Below are 24,542 nucleotides of genomic sequence, written 5' to 3' on the forward strand. Positions count from 1 at the left end.
TCTGTTGCCAGGCTGGAGTTTAGTGGCACGATCTTGGCTCACTACAACTTCCACCTCCTGGGTTCAAGCAACTCCCCTGCCTCAGCCTCCCAAGTAGCTTGTATTACAGGCATCTGCCACTACACCCAGCAATAGGGTGTATCGCCATATTGGTCAGGGTGGTCTCGAACTGCTGACCTCATGATCTGCCCACTTTGGCCTCCCAAAGTGCTGGGATTACAGTCATGAGCCACTGCGCCCAGCCGAGGACAGTCTCTGACTTTATAGTGCGTGGTAACAGCCCACTGGCCATCATCTTTCTGCGGCCATGAATTTCTTTTCCCCGTTGACTGTGACTGTGTTTCAGTAGCCTGAGTCTTCCCCTACACCTCCATAATGATGTGCTTGTGGTATCTCTCGACCGTAACCAAACGAAGGCAGAAAGAGAGAATCAGTGAGCTTAAAATAAGAATCCACAGGGTCTCTGATTCTTTTACTCGAATGACCAGTTTATCCTATCAGTGACACCTCCTTTGGGCCACGTCCACTGAAAATGCACAACAGTTCACGTTCTTTCATTGTTGGTCAAGAGGTGTGCCCTGTCTGTGTAAGTGGAGAGTTGAACAGCGAACAGTAGTGTCTCCTTGGCTTAGCCCTGCATGCAGCATGACAGCAGGACGTGCTGCCATTGAGTCTTAGCCATGAACTCTGATGCTTGCTAACTCAGGCCTTCCACTCATGGCTCTGGCTTGGGTGCTGATCTGGCCCATCCACATGAGTGGGTGTGTGGGACTAAAGTTTGTGCAAGTTGAGGGAGGTGGCTGTGGATATCCTCGAAGGTTAAGGAATTTTCTACCATAAGACATTGTTTTCCCTTCTATCCCTGTTAAGAGGAGGGCGTGTATGTGGAGAACAAAGCTGGAAAAAAAGGCGGCGTCTCCACAGATGGACTTCCAAGGCTGGGGTTCTATCCAAGCTGACTCAGCAGAGGTGTTGGTATGCTTGGAAATTAATGCTAGGCTGCCTGTCTGATATTCATACGTGGGTTTTGTTTTTCCTGCTCCACTGAAAAGTGACACATTTTATGAGTTTTAGGCTTATACACAGGTCCTGGTTCTAGGGGGAAGGAGGTGGTAGGGTAGGGGGTGCCCCCTTTTTGAAGCCAGAGCACCAGAGCCCTTGGCTGGCCTGCATTGCTGTCCTGGACCCACCCCATGTCCCGCAGGTATGTGCATGTATATTGTGCTTCACTCACACACACACACACACACACACATGCACACACATACACACACACACACAGCTCAAGGAAAGTGTGGTGTTCTTTTGCATAATTAAAAGTTACATAGGTTAATTATTGGCCTCTGGGAAATCATCTTCCTGGGGCCATAGTCCTCTTTCTTATGGTAACAAGCATCAGTTAATTCCAAGACTTCACCCATTCTCCATCCAGATGCTTGTGACCTGGGACTCCTCATTTCCAAGTCTGACTTCTCTCCCCAGTTCCAGCCCCACATGTTTACCCACATAATGAGCCTCTCCAAGCAGATGATTTGAAGGCACCTCTCACTGAGTGCATCTACATGAATTCAACCAGCTGCCAGCCTAAACTCCCTCCATTGCTATTTTGTGGGAATTTTCATGTCTAGTTCAGAGTTTATCCTAATTACAGGAAAACAGTAAGGTGCCAAATAAGAAGCCAATAATTAAAAATGACTTCAGCAGAAACCAAGCCAGGCCAGCCACGGTGGTTCACTCCTGTAATCCCGGCACTTCAGGAAGACAAGGCAGGCAGATCACTTGAGGTCAAAAGATGGAGACCAGCCTGGCCAACTTGGTGAAACCCCCTCTCTACTGAAAATACAAAAATTAGCCAGTGTGGTGCCATGTGCCTGTAATCCCAGCTACTAGGAAGGCTGATTCGGGAGTATTGCTTGAACTTGGGAGATGGAAGTTTCAGTGAGCTGAGATCACACCATTGCACTCTAGCCTGGGCAACAGTGAGAGTCCATGGAAAAAAATTAAGGAAGAGAGGGAGGAAGGGATGGAGGGAGGGAAAATGGGAGGAAGGAAGGAAGGAAGGAAGGAAGGAAGGAAGGAAGGAAGGAAGGAAGGAAGGAAGGAAGGATTCTTCCTCCAGTGAGGATGGATGGTAAGGAAGATGTGGCAAAAACTTCCACTTGATTCACCTGAACACGCCCAGCACTAGTGTTGGATGTCATAAAAATTCGAGTCAGCAAACTTCGGAAATAGTGGCTTTTGCCATGGCCACCTCTAAGGCCAGGATGACATAAGGCAGCCAGAGGCAGAGAAGACAATGGCTCCGGGTGGAAGGTAGGAAGTTCTATTTTCTAGAAAATATAACTTTCCAGGAAGGAAGGAAGGAAGAGACAGGGAGGGAGGGATGGATGGTGGGTCTGTTTTCTAGAAAATATAGCTTTCCTAAAATCCCATAGTATAGAACCAGAATAAAAGCTAGAAACTGAATTCATTTTAAGGTTATGTGATACAAGCATTAGGTGACTAAATAGATAAGCATCAGTAAGGTAATTAGGGAATATATACACACATCTAAATGCAGGCTCTAGGCCAGGCGAGGTGGCTCATGCCTGTTATCCTAGCACTTTGGGAGGCCAAGGCAGGCGGATCACCTGAGGTCGGGAGTTCAAGACCAACCTGGCCAACATGGTGAAATCCCGTCTCTACCAAAAATACAAAAATTAACTGAGTGTGGTGGTAGGCACCTATAATCTCTGCTGCTTGGGAGACTGAGGCAGGAGAATTGCTTGAACCCAGGAGGTGGAAGTTGCAGTGAGCCAAGAGTGCACCATTGCACTCCAAACTGGGCAACGAGTGAAACTTCATCTCAAAAAAATATAAATAATAAATAATAAATTAGACCATATGGCAACACAGGATATTTGTATTTCAGCAGTAATGAAAATGTGCGCACTTTGATGTGCACTCATACATGTAATGTTCCTTTAAGTCATTTTTTTTCCACCTGAGCCCATGGATTCCGGGGGCTAGCTCTTATGCCGTATTATGCACAGTGAGAAACTTTTACCGACTGACTTAAGGGTTTTCCAAGGAAACAGCAACCTTCCAAGGGGCAATGTGTTTGCCTTATCTGGGAGGGACCCTCCATCTGAACAGGGTAGGAGAGAATAGCATTTACTTCCCAGGAACTGGCACCCTTAGGGCCGTTGTCTTCTCTGCCTCTGGCCACCTTATGTGATCCTGGCTTTAGAGGTGGCCGTGGCAAAAGCCAGTATTTCCAAGGTTCTGCTGACTAGGATTTTTATAACGTCAAACGTTGGTGTTGGGCGTGTTCAGGTGAAACAAGTGGACGTTTTGTCACAGCTAATATGTTAACAGTATAGTCAGATATTTAGAGTATTTCATTTTGGAAGCAGAGTCATAAATATACAGCATCTATTTCTCAAGGAAATCATTCCGTTAACAAATTTCCGCTGGGCATGGTGGCTCACGCCTGTAATCCCAGCACTTTGAGGGGCCAAGGCAGTTGGATCACTTGAGGTCAGGAGTTCAAGACCAGCCAGGCCAACATGGTGAAACCTCATCTCTACTAAAAATAAAAAATTAGCGGAGCATAATGATGCATTCCTATAATCCCAGTTACTCAGAAGGCTGAGGCAGGACAGTCACTTGAACCTGGGAGGTAGAGGTTGCAGTGAGCCAAGATTGTGCCACTGCACTCCAGCCTGGGCGAGACTCTGTATGTCAGAAAAAAAAAAAAGAAAAATATGTTAAGGACATCACAAGAGTGTGATTGTGGGTGTGAGCCACCACACCTGGCCTTTATCATGTATTTCTGATGTCGCTGTTAGATATTTGTATCATTGTCGTAAGTCTTTTTGTCTCTTCGCTTCCCAGGCTATATAGTTTGGAGATCTCTGATTCATCTGTCTTAAAGTCCGTAGGTTTTTTCTTCTGCTGTATCTAATCTGTTAATACAGTCATGCATCATGTAACAATGGAGATCGGTTGTGAGAAATGCATTAGCAATTTTCTCATTGTAGGGACATCATAGTGTGCACTTACACAAACCCAGGTGGTGTCGCCTACCGCACACCCAGGCTGTATGGTACAGCCTGTTGCTCCTAGGCAACAAACTTGTACAGCATATGACTATACTGCATACTGTAGACAACTGTAACATAATGGTAGTGTTATGTATCTAAACAGCAAAGGTACAGTAAAAATATGGTATAAAAATTAAGAAATTGTACACCTATGTAGGGCACTTACCACAAATGGAGCTTGCAGGACTGAAAGTTGCTCTGGGTGAGTCAGTGAGTGAGTGGGGAGTGCAAGAGAAGGCCTAGGGCATGAACGCACACTGCTGTAGACTGTGTAAACACTGGACATTTGGGCTACAGTGAGTTTATTAAAAATTGAGTTGGCCGGGCATGGTGGCTCAAGCCTGTAATCCCTACACTTTGGGAGGTCAAGGTGGGTGGATCGCTTGAGGTCAGGAGACCAGCCTGGCCAATGTGGTGAAATACTGTCTCTGCTAAAAATACAAAAATTAGCCAGGTGTGGTGGCACCTGCCTGTATTCTCAGCTACTCAGGAGGCCAAGGCAGAAGAATTGCTTGTACCCCGGAGGTGGAGGTTGCAGTGAGCCCAGATCACACCACTGCACTCCCAGCCTGGGTGACAGAGCGAGACTCCATCTCAACAACAACAACAAATTGAGTAATTGCACTACAGTGTTATGACAGCTCTGACGTCACTAGGCGATGGGAATTTTTCAGCTCCATTATAATCTTAGGGGGCCGCCGTTGTGTCTGTGGTCTGTTGTTAACCAAAACCATCGTTACGTGGTGCATGGCTGTGCCATCCAATGACTCTTTTATTGTAGACTCTTATGTTTCAGTTCTAGGCTTCCCATTTAGTTCTTCTTTTACAGTTTCCATCCTTCTTGAAATATCTCACGTCTTCACGACACCTTCTTCTGTTCTGTGTTTCCCACATTTATTACTTTAAAGCCCTGTGATACGGTTTGGCTGTGTCGCCACCGAAATCTCAACTTGAATTGTATTGCACAGAATTTTTCCCACGTGTTGTGGGAGGGACCCAGGGGGAGGTAATTGAGTCTTTCCTGTACTAGTCTCATGATAGTGAATAAGTCTCACAAGATCGGATGGGTTTATCAGGATTTCTGCTTTTGCTTCTTCCTCATTTTCCTCTTGCTGCTGCCTTGTAAGAAGTGCCTTTTGCCTCCCACCATGATTCCGAGGCCTCCCCAGCCATGTGGAACTGTTAAGTTCAATTAAACCTCTTTTTTCTTCCCAGTCTCATGTGTGTCTATCAGCAGTGTGAAAACGGCCTAATGCACCGGGCTCTGCTGATTTTAACATCTGGGTTATCTTTAGGTTTGCTTCTCTTGAACATAGGTTATATTTTCCTGTTTCTTTGCATGTCTGGTAATTTTATTGTATAAAGGACACCATGGTTTGTACTCTAGGTTTTGCACTCAGAGTGAAGAGTGTTGAGTTTTGATACAGCCACACATTAGATGACTGTCAGAGCACCTAATGCTTAGGGAGTTTTCGCCTTGCGAATGGCTGGCTTGCTCTGTTTCCTGGTGAGTCACAGATTGAGCTTCCTCTGCTTCACCCAGGCAGGCAGCCCGTTTATGACAGTCGGCCTCTCTCATAGTAAGATAAATGATGATGAGAATAGGTTACCACTTTGTAACAAAACAGTTGTTTGGGGAAAAATGTTGATATGTAGCTAATTTGAATTTTGACTTGGATTCCTTTTCAACCTCAAAAAACCTTGGTTTCCTTTAAAGCTCTTTCATTATTAACACCCATGCATTTTATTCTCAGCATGTATCATCTAGGGGAAGGCTGCGGATCGACTCCTCCATCTTCCCAGCCTTGGCGGAGGATCACCTCCCATCACAGTCTGTTTCCCCCCCATCTCCTACCTCTCTCCCCAGGGTTGTCATTATTTAGCGCCCTCTCTCCTCCTTGAGTCACTTCTTGGTGTAGAAGTTTCTTCTTCCTTTATGTCTCATGAGGCCTTGGAGCAGTGCCTGGCAGCATGAGGGGCAGGAGTTTCCACACTGCATTTCTGAAATGTGGATGCTCCGCCAGCGGGTGAGCGTGTCTACTGCACTTATGTTGCTGAAGGAATTTTATAGCTGCCAAATTCTGTCTCAGCCCTTTCTTTGCTTTCCCAGGGATCCACTTAACAGACTTTCTCCAGCTCTGTTGCTCTTCCAAGGTCCCAAAATATGTCAGATAAAGATAAAATATAATTGTTTGAAAATAGAAAGCAACTCCCACTTGTTTTCTCATACAGTTCAAAAGCAAGGATGGCGTTTTCCAAGTACTTCTGTCTGGCTTTTTGGACATTGTTCAGATTGAAAGCCTGCTTCGGTGAGGGAGCTCTGGGCGGAGTGTGAGGGCAGGAGCCCCCCTCAGCACACCCTTGCCATCTTCTTTACACCCCCTTGCTCTCTCTCTCCTGTGGTCACCTGACCAGTAGCCAGGGAGAAGCCTGCAACAGGGGAAGCAGTGTTGTCTTCCTTGGCTCTTGCAAGGAAGAAAAGGAATCGCTCACACCTGTGGGATCACCCCAAGGGACAGAGCCGAATCTCATAGCTTAGGCATAGCTGACATTAATTTGATCAGGCATGTCTTCATGAGTTTTCTGGCAGAGTGGACAAGCACCCTGAGCCGCCTCCAGACAGGGACATGTCCGGCACATACCCACGCAGAGGTGACTTTCATTTGTGTTGATACTGTCTAATGCCAGTGTCTAGTCAGCAGTTAACTCCAGCTCAAAAGGAGTGAAAGCGGGACAGGCAGGTCCGCATTAACCCATGTGTTGCCTATTTAAACTACCTTTAAGGAACAATTAACCCAAGGAAACTGGCTGGTGAGCTGGAGTTAACACAAAAATCGTCTTTAAATGATTAGTGGTTCCAGATTCTTTTCTTTGAGGAAAGGGTTTCTGCAGAAGCTTGAAAAGATCTCCACTATTGCAAGTGTTCAGCCTCTGCCTTAGCAAAGAGTTCAGATAAGGATTTTAAATCCATTTGGTTAAATTGAACACATTCTTTTTCTTTCTTTCTCTCTCTCTCATCTCTTTCTCTCTTTCCTTTCTTTCTTTCTCAGGGTCTTCCTCTGTCACCCAGGCTGGAGTCTAGTAGTTTGATCTCAGCTCACTGCAGCCTCTGCCTCCCAGCTAAAGTGATCCTCCCACTTCAGCCTCCTGAGTAGCTGAGACTACAGGCACATGCCACGATGCCCAGCTAATTTTTTTTTTTTTTTTGTAAAGATGGGTTTCACCATGTTGCCCAGGCTGGTCTTGAGCTCCTAGGCTCAAGTGATTCACCAGCCTTGGCCTCCCAAAGTCCTGGGATTACAGGCATGAGCTACTGTGCCTGACCTTAAATTGAACAGAATTCAGATTTCATTTGGGGATGGTCTACTCTAAATGGTTGTAGGGTGGAAAGCCAACTGCTCTCAGGCTGATGGGGTAGGCTCCAGATTTGCTGGAAAACAGGCTACTGAACTACCGGCCTGAGGTACTCATGCGAGGGTTGTCCTGGCATCTTCAGTTCCTTCTTCTGCCAGCAGTGGCAGTCCCCAGATGTGTCTGCTGTGGCTGATTGATGTCACTGGACCTTTGGAGGGTCCTGAGCGCCACTTTAAAATCCTCCAGGATACTTATCATGATGACTTTCATTGTCTGAAGCCAGACCAATAGGTTCTGCTGAAAATAATTTAGCACAAACTCCAACCTGGGGAGCTGGGAAAGGACTGTGTCCCTTTCCCATGCATGCAGGCTGTCCCTGTGGGGACCGGGAGAGCAGGAGGGAGAACAGCCTGCTTGTGTCTCTCCCCTTTCTGATGACCTGTGCCTGTGCCGTGCAGTCTGTGATGTCTGTGCATCGGTGGCCAGGTCATACTTCTGTGTATAGTAGGCATGCAGGTATGTCATTCTGTGAGTTCTTTGAGGGTTGGACTTCTTAGAGTCCCTTCCATCACCTTTAAACATAGTAGAGAATACATTGTGTACTGCTTTTCTCTTTTTCAAAGCTTTGTGCTATTTACCTCTGCATTGCCATCGTTGTCATAAAAGACTTGTTTGCAAATAAGGGAAGTTTGCAGGGGCATCGTTGTTAATGTCTACGATGTATTAAATAGTTCAAGGATAGACTGGACAAGAAAAATGAGGCACATCTACACCATGGAATACTATGCAGCCATAAAAAATGATTAGTTCGTGTCCTTTGTAGGGACATGGATGAATCTGGAAATCATCATTCTCAGCAAACTGACACAAGAACACAAAATCAAACACTGCATGTTCTCACTCATAGGCGGGTGTTGAACAATGAGAACACACGGACTCAGGGAGGGGAACATCACACACTGGGGTCTGTTGGGGGGGGGCTAGGGGAGGGACAGCAGGGGGTGGGGAGGGATAACATGGGGAGAAATGCCAAATATAGGTGATGGGGGTGGAGGCAGCAAACCACCTTGCCATGTAAGTACCTATGAAACAACCCTGCATGATCTGCACACGTACCCCAGAACCTAAAGTACAAAAAAAATAATAGTTCAAGGGTAAGGTGAAACATGTGCCTGATGTTGTGAGTGTGTGCACATATACACAAACATGTACCCATCCCTGTGTACCTTTCACCTCACGAGCCATCTTCACCCTTAATCAGCCCTCCCCTTCTTTTTCCATACTCCTTTAAAGATGCTGAATTAAAAAAAAAATTAACAGGCATTTTTTAGAACAGTGTTAGGTTTCCAGAAAAATTGAACAGAAAATCCAGAGTCTTCCTGCCTTCCTCATCATTTCCCTTATTTTAACGTCTTGCATTAGAGTGATACCTTTATTACCATTAAGCCAGTATTGATACATCATTATTATCTAAAATCAGTAGTTTACATTAGGGCTCGTTCTTTGTGTTTTGCCTTCTGTGGGTTTTGCCGAATGTATAGTGACGTGTGCTGACCATTACAGCATCATACAGAGTAGTTCCACTGCCCTGAAACCCCAGTGCACCTCTTGAAATCCATCCCTTATCACCCGTGGCATCCACTGATCTTTCTCCGTAATCAGTCTCTGTAGTTTTGCTGTCTCCATGATTTTGCCTTTTCTAGAATGTCATGTGGTTGGAATCATATAGTATGTAGCCTTTTCAGATTGGCTCATTTCACCTAGTAATATGCATATAAGTTTCCTCTCTTTTCGTGGCTTGATAGCTCATTTTTTTAAGCACTAAATAATACTCCAGTGTCTGGATGTACCACAGTTTGTTTATTCATTCACCTAAGGAAACATATCTTGGTTGCTTCCAAGTTTAGGCATTCTGAATACAGCTGCCATAGCATTTATGCACAGGTTTTTGTATGGACTTACGTTTTTTACTTATTTGGATAAATACCAATTAACAAAATTGTTGGCTCGCAAGATGCTGGATTATAAAAGAAGTCACTGGTGATATCTGGCACCTCCCAGAGCTCTAACAGACTTGATGTGTTTTTCCCAGGGATGATTACCACGAGGACGGGATCTGCCAGCCTTACCAGGGAATTGCCTGTGCGTGCTTCATTGGCAACTGGACCATTTATGTGGACTCGCTGCAGATGCAGGGGTAGATTGAAAACAGAATCACAGGTAGGAGTTGCAGACCTTTCTTACAGGGGGATAAGCATGTGCAGCCACTGTGTTTCATCAGTTAATGGCGTGGACAGTCCCTTTTTCATCTAATTTGTGGTAGAAAACCAGAGATCTTTTTTAGAAGTAGTTGCAATTGCTAACATGATCTGCCCTAAAAGTGTTCCTGGCCTGTGTGTTTAAATTAGCAAGTATGGGATTTAACTCTGCAGTGAGGACAGGGCTTGTGTGGGTCCAAAGCCCTGTCCTCAATGCAGTGCCAGGGCCTCCTGCCCCTGGCCTGCCACACTGGCACAGGCAGCCTCAGTGCCCCCACACTCCCTCTGCTTGACTTCTCATTCTGCACTTCCTGACTCTTCTATCCTCTCTGAGCCACTTTTGGTCCAAAGGCAGCCAGGCCTGATTGCAGCTGTGTGGGGGAAAGAGTTGGGTCATTGGTGGAAGGGACGCTGCAGTGAACACATACTTCATCAGTCCTGCGTTTCCAGAGAACAAAGCCAGGTCTTTGGGTACGTGATTCAGGGTCTGAGAAAGTGCACGTCATTTAGGAACTGGAGCTGCCCATCTTTGCTCTCTTTAGGACTTAACTTCTCTGATTGGCTGTCCCAGCTCCCAGCACACAACTCAAACACATTGATGGGGTCTGGGGTCCTCCTTCAGGAAGAGGCCTTGGATAGCAAGAAAATTAATTAGACAAAAGTCCTACAGAGCCAGCCATCTGCTGTACCTACTCTCCCCACAAACATCACATACACGTTTTCTCTGCAGACCCTACAAGAGCAAGAAACACCCTGTGTGGATGGCACGTGCCCCAGCACCTTGGATTAGCTGGATCTTCTCCGCGGGTGTGGGAGGCTGTGCTGCAGATTAGAATCAGTGGGCGATCTCTGATACCTGTGCTCCCAGGAGAGTGTGGTGGGGGCAAAGTGGGTGCAGGGCACTGACCTGGTAAGGGGCAACAATGAGATCTAAGGCAGAAACTCACCTCATGTCACTGACAAGTTCTTCCAAGTTCAGGTCACTCTCAGACTAGAGAGTCCAAGGTCATGGTCACATGAGACTGCCTGACCCATGAGGCCAGGGCCAGGGTCCCATGCAAAGTGAAAGAGCCATCATGAGACACAGAGGAACCTGGAGGTGCCATTCTGCTCTAGCGGGAGGCGGTTTTGAAAATATGGGTACCTCTCACTATAAAAGCTTTCTTTGCCATTAAAGCAGGGCTTCTCAAATGTTTTCACTGAAGCATGAAGTGGAAAATCTGGAGTATACTTTACTTACTTTACACCATGGTTTAATTTACACATACAGGTATTTCACACAACTGACACTGGTTACAGGGAATAACTTTCACCCTTCATAAAAGTGGTGCACTTGGATTTTTCTCTTTGGTTTTGTTTCATAAAAGAAAAAAATAGCTGGGCGCAGTGGCACTCAGCCTGTAATCCCAGCACTTTGGGAGGCCAAGGCAGGTGAATCATAAGGTCAGGAGTCAAAACCAGCCTGGCCAATATGGTGAAACCCTGTCTCTACTAAAAATACAAAAAATTAGCTGGTCGTGGTGGCAGGCGTCTGTAATCCCAGCTACTCAGGAGGCTGAGGCAGGAGAATCTCTTGAACCCAGGAGGCAGAGGTTGCGGTGAGCCGAGATCATGCCACTGCACTCCAGCCTAGGTGACAGTTCGAGACTCTGTCTCAAAAAATAAAGATAAAAATAAAGTTACAGCCCTTAGTAGGAACCCTGCACTCTGACATCCTCCAGTCTGTTCTTACCTTGTTTAAGAATGTTAGCCGCAGACTCCAGAGTTATTAGACACCCCACTAATTGGCAAGCACTGATCCAGGTACAAGGCTTCCCTCAGTTATTTCTTCAGGAGTTATTTAAGGAATCAACTTGCATCCAAGCAGCCTGGTTTTATAGCAGCTTTTAGTGAAGAGTTTAGAATGAGAATTTCCTAGGTTGGTGGCTTTTCGAAAAGAATAAATTTGAAGTTGCTTTCAGCAGACTTGTGCTTTTGACATAAGCGTAGTAATGAGTGCGTTGGGTGCAGTATTCTGCTGGAAAGCATGGTGTGACATTCAGGGTGTGGTCAGAGACCAGGTGTTGCATCTTTTTAGTGCCTGGAATTGCACTTTCAGAAATAAGCAGTACATTCTCAGGGTGAGCAAAAGGAAGAAGAGAAATCCTATAAAGATCAGCAGAATCATTGTATCAGTGGATTAGCCCAAGAGAAGTGACAGCTTTGGCATTCTTAGACAATCTTTTCCTGCCTACATTTTTGACAGCCCTTCATATAATCCTAAATCCGTAATGATGGGATTGAACCGGGTTGAAGCCTCAGTTCTTCCTCCAAATCTAAGACATCCTATACTGTAACCGCTTACCCTCTGTGTTCCTCCATTTAAATATTGGCCACAGGAACCCGGAGGATGGGAGGTGATGTGATGAGGATGGCAGTCACGACGGTGTGGCTGCTTCCACCCACTGACACCACCTATTACCAGACCCCTGGGCCCATTCACTCTGAGGGCCACTTTATAGGCTCTGTGTTCACTCTCATTGCCCAGTGTGGGGTCTCAAATCACTCTGCAGGTACAGAAACAGGCCCAGAAAGCCGTGAGTGATATCACAAAGTGATCATGCATAAGGCTGTTCCCACACAGCTGCCCATCCCAGTCCTGGGTGGGTTCCCAGGAATGACTGGCAGCAGCAGTGCCACCTGCTGGCCAAACCTGGCATAGCATGTACCTCTTTCCTTGCCCCAAGGTCAAGGCCGGCAATCTTGACAACCTTCGTATAATCACCAAATAATCACCAAATCCATAAAAAAATGATGGGATTGAACTGCATTCATGGGTGGAGCTAGAGCTGCTCAGGGACTAAATGCCAGCTTCTGGGTTTTCTTCCCTGTTGGAGGACACAGCCTCAGCTGGATGTGGGGGCAGAGGCGCCTGTCTGCCTCCGCTGTCCCCAAGCTCAATTGCTGTAAGCCAGCCTTCCACAGGTGAAAGTAGAGTAGTGAGCCCAGGGCAGGCTGATGCATTCCTTGGAGTCCTGCGTTGGCCAGCTTCTTCACCCCTACCTGCGGTGCAGCCGTGCACTCCAGGTGCAGCAGAGCTCCCCCAAACGCCCCCACCTTGTTCCGGAACTCACCCACCCTCTTGCCGCCACAGTGCAGCCTCTGACAAATTGCCCTTAAAAAACAAACCGCCCCACAAAAGGAGGTTCTGAATTTTCGTGTTTCTCTGCTCCCCCTTACCACAGAAACTTCCAGAGTTGTAAAGCGGCCTTCCGCCTGCTGTGCTGCTCCCACCCTCTTGGCTTTCTGCATTTTACCAGCTGCCTCCTGCAGCTGCAGTTCACAGAGCTGAGCTGACTCCCTCCTCCGGGACAGCCTTCTTCCCAGACAGACCTGGGACATTGGGAAGCCCGGCCCCCCTGACTGCACCTCTTGGCCTTCGCTCTCCACACACAGCGGGTCCTTGGGATCTGCTTTTGCATCTGAAGTCTGAACCTTCCTATCCTGGAAGAAGCACCTAGTGGAGTGAGCTGGGGGCCTAGTTTTCCTTCTCTCTTGTTCTGCTTCTGATATTTCTAAGTGAGACCCTGGGGCAGGGACCTCCCGTGTCTGCTGCAAATCAGAGCATGTGATGGGCAGGCTGGCCTGCCGGCAGGGAGCTTCTCCAGAGTGGTGTGGGGCTTGGGGCTGGGGATTCGGGGGTGGGGCAGGGCATCACGGGGCTGAGTGGGCAATCTGGGATGCAGGCTGGGGGTGGGGACTGGATGAATGTCAGGGGCGCGAGGCGGGTCGACTGCTAATGCCAGTCTCGCGGGCTCTGCAGTGGCCTTCACCATGATCGGCACCTCTACACACCTGTCAGACCAGTGCTCGCAGTTCGCCATCCCATCCTTCTGTCACTTCGTGTTCCCTCTGTGTGACGCGCGCTCCCGGGCGAGCTGTGTCGCGACGAGTGCGAGGTGCTGGAGAGTGACTTGTGCTGCCAGGAATACACCATCGCCCGCTCCAACCCGCTCATCCTCATGCGGCTGCAGCTGCCCAAGTGGGAGGCGCTGCCCATGCCCGAGAGCCCTGATGCTGCCAAACGCATGCGCATCGGCATCCCAGCAGAGGGGCTGGGCCGCTGTGAGTGCCCGTGGGCCCGGGGTGGGACCAGTGGGGGCAGGGAGTGGGGGGCCCTTGAAACGTGTATGGGGCAGCTGGTAAAGCCCAGGGAGCTCCGTCTGTCTGCAGAGCCTGTGGCTGACTGGCTCCAAATCCCCTGCTCCAAGGCCCCAGCCCCACAGAACCCCATTAGCAGCCGAGGGCCCCACAGCCCAGGCCTCTCCAGCAGGGCAGTAGGTGGGGCCTTGGAGCAGGGGATTTGGAGCCAGTCAGCCACAGGCTCGCATTTGGGCTTGCACTGTGTCCAGCTGTGGGACTCAGGTCAAGTCCCTCCACCTGCTGGAGCCTGGGATTTCCCTTCTCTGAAATGGGAGTGATCTCACTATCTGGGGAAATGGCTCTTAGGCGTGTGAGAGGAGTCAGGGTCAGCATGCACTCCGGTGCCAGGGGAGAATGCAGACTCTCAGCTCCTGCCCCATCCTCCTGAACCTGTAGAATCAGTCCCCAGATACCTGTAGGATCTGTAAGCTTGGAAGAGTGTGAGGCCCATGGAGATGCTGCAGGATTGGCCTGGTGGGCACCTGAGAAGAACCTGTCATGATCAGGCACTGCTAGGGAAGGACATACAGGGAAGGACCCTGCACCTTTGCAGGCACCGTTTCACAGGTCCCTGCATCCTGGGACCTAAGGGATGAGCATGGTGGAGGGGCTCATCTGAGCCAAGGCTTGGATGTGGCCTGTTTGGGGTCTGCATGGGATGAGAGAGCATGCTCCCCATTGCCCCTCTTGCTGGCAGCAGAGCAGCCCCTGCCCTTTGGAGACTTAGTGAACCCCAAGTTTGAGCCCCAGCAGGGTGGCTATGGCCAGTCAGGGTGGCAGACACAGGAGAGAGAGCTCTGATGATGTCCTCGAGGAAAACCATTGGCTCACATCACTGCATCCATCAGGGCTGCTGCCTCCCTGAAGGGTGAGACCCTGGGAATGGGCCACCACCTGCCATAGCCCCAGGCCTCTATTTAGCATGATTGGTTAATCCAGGAATGGGCTGAATTCTTTACCAGGACAGCCAGAACCTGGTCCCTGGGCCCACTGCCTGCAGAGGGCCCACAAACCCTCACTGTGACTCTGGGCAAGTTGCTAAGCTCTCATATCCTCATATTCCGTGGGGATGACACCAGTACAAATCCTTGGGGCTGGAATGAAGGTCAGATGGGGCAATATTTAGGAAGGTGTTTTTTTGGTTGGTTTTGTTTTTTTTTCAGACAGACTTTCACTCTGTCACCCAGGCTGGAGTGCAGTGAGTGGCACAATCTTGGCCCACTGCAACCTCCACCTCTCAGGTTCAAGCAATTCCCCTGCCTCAGCCTCCTGAGTAGCTGGGACTACAGGCATATGCCACCACACACTTGGCTAATTTTGTATTTTAGTAGAGACGGGGTTTCTCCATGTTGGCCAGGCTGGTCTCAAACTCCTGACTTCAAGCGATCCACTCGCCTCACCTTCCCTGAGTGCTGGGATTACAGGCATGAGCCACAGTGCCCAGCCAGGAAGGTTTAGAACAGTGACTCACACATGGCACACACTACAGAAGTGTTCACCAAAGGCACACCCCACCCCAGGGCTCCTCCATGGAGGTGAGAAGGATGCCCTGAGGTGGAGGGGCCGGGCCTGGGAGTTCACCCTTCTTGCCTGTGCAGTTGGCTTTCTTCCTAGAGCAAGTGATCCTGAGGCTGGAAATGACACTCTCATCCTGACGAGGTGGTGGTATACAGGTTGTGGGTCCCAGAGATGGTTTTGGGGCTGTGGAATACTTCTCATGGGTTTCCTTCCCCATATATATCCCTGATGTGCTCTGCATTTAATTTGTGAGCTGACTTCATTAAGCCATTACTTCTAATGCCCTTTTCTGGTAAGTTAGGTAAAATCCTTGGATCTTTTGGAAATTCTAGTTTGGGCATGTGTAGGCAGAATGGTTTTGTTGTATCCCGGAGATTTTTCTAACATGTTTTCCTCATTCAGACCATCAGTGCTATAACGGCTCAGGCACGGATTACAGAGGAACGGCAAGCACCACCAACTCACGGCATCAGTGCCAGCCGTGGGCCCTGCAGCACCCCCACAGCCACCGCCTGTCCGGCGCAGACTTCCTCGAGCTCGGAGGGGGGCATGCCTACTGCCGGAACCCTGGCGGCCAGATGGAGGGCCCCTGGTGCTTTACGCAGAATAAAAACATATGCATGGAACTGTGTGACCTACCCTCGTGTAGTATGTATTCTCTCTCTCTCTTTTTTAAATGTGTAGACTGTTGAGTGAACCTTGTGATGAGAACATTCTGTCCTGACCTGGGTTGGGGTGCGCCTCTGTATCGTGGTGACCAGACCCCCCGTCTCACCACAGTGACTATTTTAAATAAAGCTGCTGGGCCAGGCGCAGTGGCTCATGCCTATAATCCCAGCACTTTGGGTGGCCAAGGCAGGCAGATCACTTGAGATCAGGAGTTCAAGACCAGCCTGGCCAACATGGTGAAACCCCATCTCTAGTAAAAATACAAAAATTAGCTCGGTGAGGTGGCACATGCCTGCCTGTAATCCCAGTACTCAAGAGGCTGAGGCAGGAGAATCACCTGAACCCAGGAAGTGGAGGTTGCAGTGAGCCAAGATTGCAGCACTGTGCTCCAGCCTGGGCAACAGAGTGAGACCCTGTCTCAAAAATAAACAGATAAATAAAGCAAGCTGTAGGTGATAATGAAAGTAACATCTGCATATTATAAGACATTTTAAAATATAGAAAAGTCTGAAGAATATTGTGGAGATCACGCCTAATTTAACCAGCAGTGACTCATTTGCACTTTGGCTCACGCTCTCCATCACTCGCTTTCCATGGATGGATGGTCCTGGGATAGTCACTTTCCATTTTGTTTCTCCGTTAACATTACAGGACAATGCAGCGGCTCACCACCTGTAATCCTAGTACTTGGGGAGGCCAAGACGGGTGGGTCTCTTGAGCCCAGGAGTTTGAAACCAGCCTGAGCAACACGGTAAAAATCCGTCTCTACAAAAAATACAAAAATTACCCAGGCGTGGCACCTGCGGTCCCACCTACTTGGGTGGTTGGTGGGAGGACTGCTTGAGCTCAGTAGTTCACAGCTGCAGTGAGCCGTGATGTTGCCACTCGCCTACAGCCTGGGCAGCAAAGCATTCCTTACTCCTTGCAAGGGTGTCTGTAGTGGCATGAATACGGAAGCACGTGTAGTTGATGGTTCACAGCTTCGACAGTTCTCACCTCTTAGTCATGCACGGCTCACCAGTTGCAGGCAGCAGGGTAACTGAGGCTGGGCTGGGAGCTAGAAGCAGTGATTGGTGAATGAGTGGGCACCCGCTGATAGAGAGCAGCCGGTGAAGCAAGGCTGCGCTCCTCGTGCACCTGGAGGCCTCCTCCTGGGGTGCAAGCCCGCGTGTCTCTACCCCAAAGTGCAGGGAGTAAACACTGGTACTGATGGCCTTTCTGATGTGTGAATTCAGCAGCTCCAAATTTGGCATTGCCTCTGGCTCAGCTGGTCAGACACAAGTCTTCAAGAGTGTGTTCATTATGGGAGAACAAATTTTAAGAATGGAATTATCAGTAGTTCAAATTGCACTGTAGGCACTCTGGAGCACTCCAGACCGCAGTTTTCTGCAAAGAAGAATGGCCTCATCCCCTGTAAGGAACAAAAGCAGGTTGTAGGATAGAACTGTGTTAGAGGTGCTTTTTTGTTCATTGTTTTGTCTCTGGCAAAAAGAAGATGAGTGACTTTTGTGTGTGAGCACACACAGGCACCTGACTTGTATGAGGTTTTGGAAAGATGCATATCAAACTTTTAGCAGTGATTTCCCCGGACCTACAAAAGTGACTTTTTTTTTTTTTTTTGCAGTGAGTAGGAATTACTTTTGTAATTAAAAGTAAATCAAAACATGAAGAAAAGTATGATTTTGGACCTGTCAATTATTATTATTTTTGTTTTGAGACAGAGTCTTGCTCTGTTGCCCAGGCTGGAGTGCAGTGGTGCAATCTCGGCTCACTGCAGCTTCCGCCTCCCGGGTTCAAGAGCAATTCTCCTGCCTCAGCCTCCTGAATAGCTGGGATTACAAATGCCTGCCACCATGCCCGGCTAAATTTTGTATTTTTAGTAGAGATGGGGTTTCACCAAGTTGACAAATTCTTAAAATCTTGTATTGCAGATTTGTACTTCGAGGGCATAAATGAAAGGATATTTATTGCAGACTCACTTGTGAGAGCTAAACACAAAACAGACTGTTGATCAGTAGGTCTGGATGGGATAGGTGGAGATGCCCGTACTGTGGAGTGGCATGCAGCTGTGGGGGACACGCACATCTGTTTGCTTCAGCATGAACTGTCATCCAAGAGATTTTATTCTGCCAAAAAGACAGGCGTGAGAAAATATGGATGACACAATTCTACTTAAAATGAAGTTCATTCAGGTCGGGTGTGGCAGGTCACACCTGTAATCCCAGCACTTTGGGAGGCTGAGGCAGGCAGATCACCTGAGGTCAGAGTTTGAGACCAGACTGGCCAACATGGTGAAACTCCATCTCTACTAAAGATACAAAAGTCAGCCAGGCATTGTGATGCATGCCTGTAGTTCCAGCTACTTGGGAGCCTGAGGCAGGAGAATCACTTCAACCCCGGGGACCGAGATTGCAGTGAACTGAGATCCCACCATTGTACTCCAGCCCAGGAGACAGAGTGAGACTCTGTCTCAAAAATAAATAAATAAATAAAAACTTCATCTCATAAATAAGTAAATAAACTCCGTCTCAAAAATAAACAAAATATAAAATGAAGTTCATTCAACATTTGATTTAAGAAAACCATATGAAACTCAGTGTCTATATGTCAGAATAGTTGAATATCAGTTCCATGTGGTTCAATCTAAAATACACATAAAATTAGGAGAACATGAAACTCAACCGTTTATAGCCTTTGAGAAAGAGGGCTCTTAGAAACATTGTCTTTTGAAAGGCCACATTTCTAGAATACTGCAGTATTTCCCAGTAAGCATGAGTCGTGTTTGGTAATGTTAAGCAGATGATAAAGGCAGGTGATAGTGTCGGTGTGAGCTCACACCTCTGACCTTGGTGTGAGAGACCTGGACCCTCCTGCTAACCTTAATAATAAATGAACCAAACCCTAGTAAGGAAGAATGGACCGGCATCCCCGGTGCCCCTAAGACTTCTGGGACACCTGCCTTGGAGCCCTTTCGGAGGGGAAGCTGCTGGGTGGGTCAGAAGATAGTTTTGTTTGTGGTTTTACTTGCTTTCATCTTACTTTGGGGAGCAGGGGTGGGGCAAGGCTGGGTTTGGGACAAGGTGCTTTTTTCCTAAGGTGGCAATAGCATGTTCACTTTTAGAACTGAATAAACTCTTTTAAAGATGACACTGATCAGAAATCACTTGTTTGCTTCCAGATGGGAAGCCGTTTGTCCCCTGGCCATGGGGCCTTCTAAGTCTGATAAGATTATTTGCAGGGTTAAGGAGGAAACAGAACTCCAGGGATGTGGGAAAGTGGCTCTGTAGAGAACTCACCTTCCACCAGGCTTAGGGTCAGCCTCCTGAAACGTGCCGCTTGGTCTTACATTCAGTTGCTTTGATGCGCGCAAATTGCAGATTGCTTGGGGTTCATGCAGCCTGGGAGGAGCCAGCCCTGTGGGATGCCCGCTCAGAGCCTGAGGTCACCTCAGCCTGCCTGGTGTGCCCCCGTGCCTTTCCGTAAATCCTGTAGAGGGAGACAAAGAGTTACTTTTCCCTGTGATAAAAAAATGCAGGGAAGGTAGCTGGAGGCCTTGACTGTTGGTAGGTACTCCGTGCTTTCCAAGGATTCCTGTGCCCCTATGGTGTATTATATTGGGTCAGGTGCATGGACTGCTGGTGTGCCTTTAAATCTAGTGCATGTTGGATTATTATTCTAAAAGAATCTGTCATCATTGGATAAAAACATGAAGAAAACATTAAAATGCTGAATGAGGAAAAGGATCGTGTCTAATCCCAGTACCAAGTTTCACCCACCTTGAACAAGGGTCTCCAGTGAATTTCATCAACCTATCTGGGAAGACCTTTGATAAAAGCAAAATTGAGCAGAGCGCCTGTCTCTGATGATATTCAAACATCAGGAACAGAAAGTGGATGTGATCACTATGAATATTAAGATCTTTAGAGTCCATTTACTTTGTATGCTGCATATTCCAGTTTGTTTCCAGGTTGAGCGGTTTTGGGTTGTATTTCCTCAGGATGCAGCACGGTGTGTGTTTTTTGATGCATTGTGCTTTTTTGGGTGTGGGGTGCCCTTTTACCCCGTTGTGTAACATAGGTGATTACCCATGTGCCTGTAAAGATTGTGGCTGGAGGTGGAGAATGGGTTGGTAGGGAACTTACCGTTGAAAAGGGGATGTTTTCTGAAAAAAATCACAAAAGCCGTGTTGTTCACAGGTCCCCGAGACAGCAGCATGATGGGGATTCTGTACATCTTGGTCCCCAGCATCGCGATTCCACTGGTCATTGCTTGCCTTTTCTTCTTGGTCTGCATGTGCGGGAATAAGCAAAAGCCATCTGCATCCATGCTGCAGCGGCGACAGCTGATGGCCTCACCCAGCCAAGACATGGAAATGCCCCTCATTAACCAGCACAAACAGGTCTCCGTGCTTACGTATTCCACCCGGGTTGCTCTTCCAGGTTTAATCCTCAGGGGTTGTTTCCCCACCATTAAATGTCTTAATTTACTTGATACATAACACATAATTCTTTTAAACTCCTCTTTGTTTTGCCTTTTTTGTCTGTAAACTAGATCAGGACATGTGTGCCTTAGAAAATAAATGGCAGGTGTGTTGGGAATTCACTGCCCCAGAGTCCATGGGGCTCCCTCTGCCTGGACCATGCTGCCCCTGTGGGCCCCAGTGGGCATCCACAATATCTGGGTGCCTTAGCTCTGCCCAGAGGGCACACAAGAAAAAGAGGGCTCCAATGCCTCCCACAGTTTTTCTTGTCACTTTAGGGTTGGGTTGTTATGCTTTAACAGGGAAGGATGGAAGAATAGCCCTTAAATGGGAGTAGACAGACAGGCTACCACTAAAAGGCCACCCTCATCCCAGAGCCGCCTTAGCTGGGGGTGGGGGCACTGAAATACAACAGATGTGAATATGTGCCGCAGCCTCTCCAGCTTTTGTTGTAAAAGGGCATTTACGTTCATTCGCAGCCTTAGGGAACATCATTCCCAGCTGACTTTGCAAGGGCTCTTCAAGGTGTCTAGGAGGGAGTCGATGCACCTAGCTCTTCAGTCGCAGAGTTGGTGAGGGTTTGCTGTAGCCAGGGGCTGACCCGTGAGGAGGGCACAGAGCCCCTGGGGCTTGCGTGGAGGCCCAGGAGCCTCCGGGAAGGATGAGGGGTGGCCACACAGGAGGAGCCCGTGTTGTAGAGTCTGAGAGAGATGCAGGGTTCTGAGGGCGCCCATCATTTGTGGAGTCCTTCCAAAAGCATGTTTAACTGACAAGCAGTCCATATGACATGCCCGCTGAAGGAACCGCTGTAGAACAACTGGCCTGGACTCTGAAAGTGACAAAATTGCCAAGACAACAGTGTCCTGGGAAAGCCAGCATGGGATCCCTGAGAAAAAGACATTGCATCTCACATCATGTGGCAGCACACATGAGGGGTAGAGGGGACCTGGTAGGGTGCATCCGGGGCAGCCCCAGGACCGCTGGTGCCTGGTGTGTGTGTGTGTGTGTGTCCCCACGTGTGTCCACAGGTGCACTAGTGGAAAGGAAGTAACCTCGGCATCAGAGCCGTATTTCAGATTAACCAGGAGCCATGGGTGGGCAGGCAAAGGCTGGGTGGGCAGAACCAGCGGGTCTTCTGCAAGGCCTTTCCAGCTGTGGCCACACGGGGCTCCTCCCAGCTGCCTTCCACCATCCTCCAGGGCTTCGGCCACAGCAAAGTTTCACATGGGGCTTTTCTTCTTGACAGGCCAAACTCAAAGAGGTCAGCCTGTCTGCAGTGAGGTTCATGGAGGAGCTGGGAGAGGACCGGTTCGGGAAAGTCTACAAAGGCCACCTGTTGGGTCCTGCCCCGGGGGAGCAGACCCAGTCCGTGGCCATCAAAACGCTGAAGGACAAAGCAGATAGGCCTCTGCGGGAGGAGTTCTGGCACAAGGCCACGCTGCGAGCGTGGCTGCAACACCCCAGCATCGTCTGCCTGCTGAGTGTCGTAACCAAGGAGCAGCCCCTGAGCATGATCTTCAGCTACTGTTCACAGGCGACCTCCACGAGTTCCTGGTCATGCGCTCGCTGCACTCAGACGTGGGCAGTGCTGACGACGACTGCATGGTCAAGTCCGCCCTGGAGCCCCGGGACTTCGTGCTTCTGGTGGTGCAGATTGCGGCAGGGATGGAGTACCTGTCCAGCCACCACATGGTTCACAAGGATCTGGCCACCCGCAACGTGCTGGTGTATGACAAGCTGACCGTGAAGATCTCAGACCTGGGCCTCTTCCGAGAGGTGTATGCCGCCGATTACTACAAACTGCTGGAGAACTCGCTGCTGCCCATCCGCTGGATGGCCCCTGAGGCCATCACATACTGGAAGTTCTCCATCGACTCGGATATCTGGTCCTACGGCATGGTCCTGTGGGAGGTCTTCAGCTACGGGCTGCAGCCCTACTGCGGATACTCCAACCAGGACGTGGTGGAGATGATCCGGAACCAGCAGGTGCTGCCCTGCCCCAACAACTGTCCCACCTGGGTGTACGCCCTCATGATCGAGTGCCGGAATGAGTTCCCCAGCCAGTGGCCCAGCTTCAAGGACATTCACAGCCAGCTCCGAGCCTGGGGCAACCTTTCCAACTACAACAGCTCGGCGCAAACCTCGGGGGCCAGCAACACTACGCAGACCAACTCCCTGAGCACCAGCCCAGTGAACAATTTGAGCAACGACTGCTATGTGGGACCCAAGCAGAAGGCCCCATCCTTCCCACAGCCCCAGTTCATGCCCATGAAGGGCCAGATCAGACCCATGGTGCCCCCACCACAGCTCTACGTCCCTGTCAATGGCTACCAGCCGGTGCCGGCCTATGCGGCCTACCTGCCCAACTTCTACCCAGTGCAGATCCCAATGCAGATGGCTCCGCAGCAGGTGCCTCCTCAGATGCTCCCCAAGCCCAGTTCGCACCACAGTGGAGCGGCTCCAGCAGCACGGGCTATGTCACCACAGCCCCCTCCAACACCTCCATGGCAGACAGGGCGGCCCTGCTCTCAAAGGGCACCAAGGACTCACAGAACACCCCAGAAGATGGAACCCAGATCCCCGTGCAAGAAGCGGAGGAGGAGAAGGAATGTTCTGTCCCAGAGACTGAACTGCTGGGAGACAGTGACACTCTGCAGGTGGACAAGGCCCAAGTCCAGCTGGAAGCTTGAGCGGCACCCGGGCCCAGGGTTTGGGACAGAAGCCCCACTGATACCCCACAGGGACCTCAATCACCTTTGAGAAGACAGCATACCCAGCAGTCAGGAGGGCCCACAGACCAGCGAGCTGGGTTGCAGACTGGGTGAGGTGGAGTCCTGCTCCTCTCTGTCCTCCGACACAGAAAGCTGCCCTGCCTAGGAGCACCCGAGCCAGGCAGGGGGCCTGGCAGTACGACATCCTGGGGAGCAGGACACATGGCCACCCTGGGGGCTGCTTGCATTGATTCTGGTGGTAGACTGGTAGTGAGCACCATATGCCTTGCAAGAAAGTAGGTGGCACCTTCACGCCGTATCGTATGTGGAGTGAATATTTCAAACGTTGGGAATGAGGACCTGCAAAAGGCAGCAAGGAGGCACCTCAGGTTTTGAGGTTCCCTGCCACCGGTCTGTTGGTTTGAGGATGCAGGGGCTCCATTTCTGCTGCCTCCCTGCCAAGAATATTCTCTCCTTAGCAGCCAAAGATTTGCTGGAACCGAGGCTACCCTCTGCTGCCTGTTGGGGTCGGAAGACAAGGGCTCCTGAAAGGAGAGTTCCTGAGATATAACAAAATGTGTGCCTTTAAAGAATCCATCAGCTTTGTATTTGGTGAAACAGTTTTAATTATACTGCATGTGTATTTTGCCCACTTTTTGGGAATTCAAGGGAGTGTTTCTTGGGTTTGGAATGTTCAGAGGAAGCAATATTGTACAGAACACAGTATTATTATTTTTTTTAAGAATCATGTACAGACCTTAAATGTAATTTATATGTTTTTAATATGTCATTTTCCTTGAAGTATTGTGATCTTAAGACAATGACTTTAGTAATTTAACTGTTTACATTACCCATGTTGGGATCCAGTTGGTCTTGGTTTGCTTGGCTTTGTACCACGTGCACATGAAGTTCGTTCATTTTAGAGCCCCCGTTACACATAGACCCGCAGGCAGCTGTCTGTATCCTGCACACATTTGTAAATCCCACACCTGGTGTATCCAATAAAGTGAAACAAAGCATTTGGTTGGTTCTCTTGCAGGGCGTAAGGACGTGAGGCAGTGGGAGACATGCTGGATGCCAGAGATGCCGAGTGGTGATGGTTTGGGCTGAGCCCTTTCTGTGGATTTGGGAGGCCTGCCCAAGCCAGGGGCCCCATGCTAATGGGAATATCCCTTGGCAGATACACGATGGAACTAACTCCATGGCTTCTCTCTGTTAAGGCCTCAAAGGCAGATTGGTTAATTGCAGGTGGTGTGAAGATGGTCTTTGATTTTAAACTTGCCCC

General features: G+C 49.1%; 1 protein-coding gene across 1 annotated transcript; it reads left to right on the forward strand.

The window, feature by feature from the left end:
- The first annotated feature begins 1,193 nt into the window (after positions 1-1,193).
- Positions 1,194-23,236, forward strand: LOC118145569 (tyrosine-protein kinase transmembrane receptor ROR2-like). The gene is given in 9 exon segments (XM_078345575.1): positions 1,194-1,204; positions 9,532-9,659; positions 13,500-13,607; positions 13,610-13,801; positions 15,800-16,045; positions 20,263-20,465; positions 21,793-22,075; positions 22,078-22,998; positions 23,001-23,236. Coding segments are annotated over 9 exon segments (2,328 nt in total).
- Positions 23,237-24,542: the final 1,306 nt, after the last annotated feature.

This window comes from Callithrix jacchus, chromosome 1 (genome assembly GCF_049354715.1).
Source record: "Callithrix jacchus isolate 240 chromosome 1, calJac240_pri, whole genome shotgun sequence".
In the NCBI taxonomy this organism is placed as follows: domain Eukaryota; kingdom Metazoa; phylum Chordata; class Mammalia; order Primates; family Cebidae; genus Callithrix; species Callithrix jacchus.